The sequence below is a fragment of the Nestor notabilis genome, unplaced genomic scaffold (genome assembly GCF_000696875.1).
Source record: "Nestor notabilis isolate BGI_N333 unplaced genomic scaffold, ASM69687v1 scaffold9517, whole genome shotgun sequence".
Classification (NCBI taxonomy): Eukaryota; Metazoa; Chordata; class Aves; order Psittaciformes; family Psittacidae; genus Nestor; species Nestor notabilis.
The window spans coordinates 98,714-100,268 of record NW_009936027.1 but is presented as its reverse complement, the minus strand read 5'-3'; the positions used below and the strand labels follow the sequence as shown (position 1 = coordinate 100,268).

The following is a 1,555-nucleotide window of genomic DNA, read 5'->3' as shown; positions in this document are numbered from 1 at the left end:
TGCCCCCCAGGCGCTGAGCGCCTGGAGAACTGCACTCAGCTACCAGCAGATCAAGCAGGTTGAGGAGTACTGCCACCAGCCCATGGTCCTGCTGGGCTATGAGAGGGCTGGAAGCCCTGAAGAGGTGAAGGACCTCAGCAGAACATTGCTCAGGAAGCCGCGGTTGTGACGGGACAGTGGGTGCTTGCCGACCGCCCTCACTGGTGGCAGAGCCCTGGTGGGGAGAGGAGCTGCTCCGGCTGGCTTGAGTGAGGGAGGAAGCTGGGAAAAGCAGCCTGGCTTCTGATTTCCTCCAAAGACTGCTGAAGGGTAACATACAGTAATGTGATGATTTCTTTCTTTATTTTTCACCCCTCCTCTTGCATTGGGTTAGATGCTATTAAAGTAAATAAATAAATAAAGTGGATCTGAAAATAAGTGTAAAGCCCCTTTCCCCTTCTCTAAAATGTCAGGCAGTGATTCTGTACCAAAATCTTGTTTATGGAGTTCTTGCGGGCTTGAAGATGGCTAACAGAAACTCTTGCACAATTCCTAACACATCTTTATCTCCCTTAGTGTGGAGGGGATGCCCTTGGAAAGCATAATGTTGAAAATCGGACTTTTTGTATGACAGCAAATGTTCAGACATGATAGTAATAAAAAAACAATAAATGATATTCATTTTTATAATTACCTCAATTGTTTGGGAATTACAGTGTTGCTTATGTGCAGCTGGAGGGGATACTTGCTTAAAATAGCAATGTCGACTTTCTAATAGGTATGGGTGGGGGGCTGGAGTGGAACATTTGATGCATTCAAAGATTAGGAGCCGCTCTTGAAGAAACAAGTACAGATCTCAAACGTAGTGCAGGTTTTATGGCTTTGTCAAAGCAGGTTTCTATTTAACTATCGTCTTTTTTGTTGTATTTATGAAGTCTTTTCAAGTGCCACTGTATTAGTGTCCTAAGAGTTTTGAAACGTTTGCCATCACAGCAGTATTTATTTTTGTCTTGACATGTATGTCCAGGAGTCACTGTCAAATGGAAGTGGATCTACAGCGTGACAAGAAATGCAGGATTTAAAAAGACATTTATCATACTGGAAACATTAGCATGTGTGGAAATAAAAAATTATATATTTATATGTATTATATAGTGCTAACAGTACATAAGATATGTAAGATACTTCTTGACATTGATCGGTAACAGGCATAACAGGGAAGCTTAAAAAACCCACATAAAATGATTTATTTTTCCCCTTTGTCAAGTGTCCAAAGTTATATTTACGTACAAAGAGGAAGAAAACGTTCAGGTATCTGTTCATAGCTGTAATGGAGCTTTTACGGAGTCAAGCTAGCGTTTGATTTCAAAGTGCTGGTTAGATGCTTGTTTCTTGTGAATTGTCATTGCTCTATGGTGGAGCCAGATGGTGGTCTGGCTCTTTCTGGGAGCTTTGCCTAGAGACTCTGCCCCATCGTTAAAACTTGATTAAAAAAAAAAAAAAGAAAAAAAAGATTTTACTACTTCTGCTTTTATAATTTCCTGAAAAGCTCTTGATTTGTTAAAGGTTAAGTGGT

General features: G+C 40.8%; 1 protein-coding gene across 1 annotated transcript in view; it reads left to right on the top strand.

Annotated features, from left to right (window-relative positions):
* The window catches only part of CHST2 (carbohydrate (N-acetylglucosamine-6-O) sulfotransferase 2), a gene marked incomplete at its 5' end in the record, with an annotated part of 739 nt that extends 570 nt beyond the window's left edge, over window positions 1–169 (top strand). Inside the window, 1 exon segment of the mRNA XM_010018131.1 lies at window positions 1–169. This exon segment is cut by the window's left edge and continues 42 nt beyond it. Coding sequence (XP_010016433.1) covers window positions 1–169 — 169 coding nt within the window.
* Window positions 170–1,555: the final 1,386 nt, after the last annotated feature.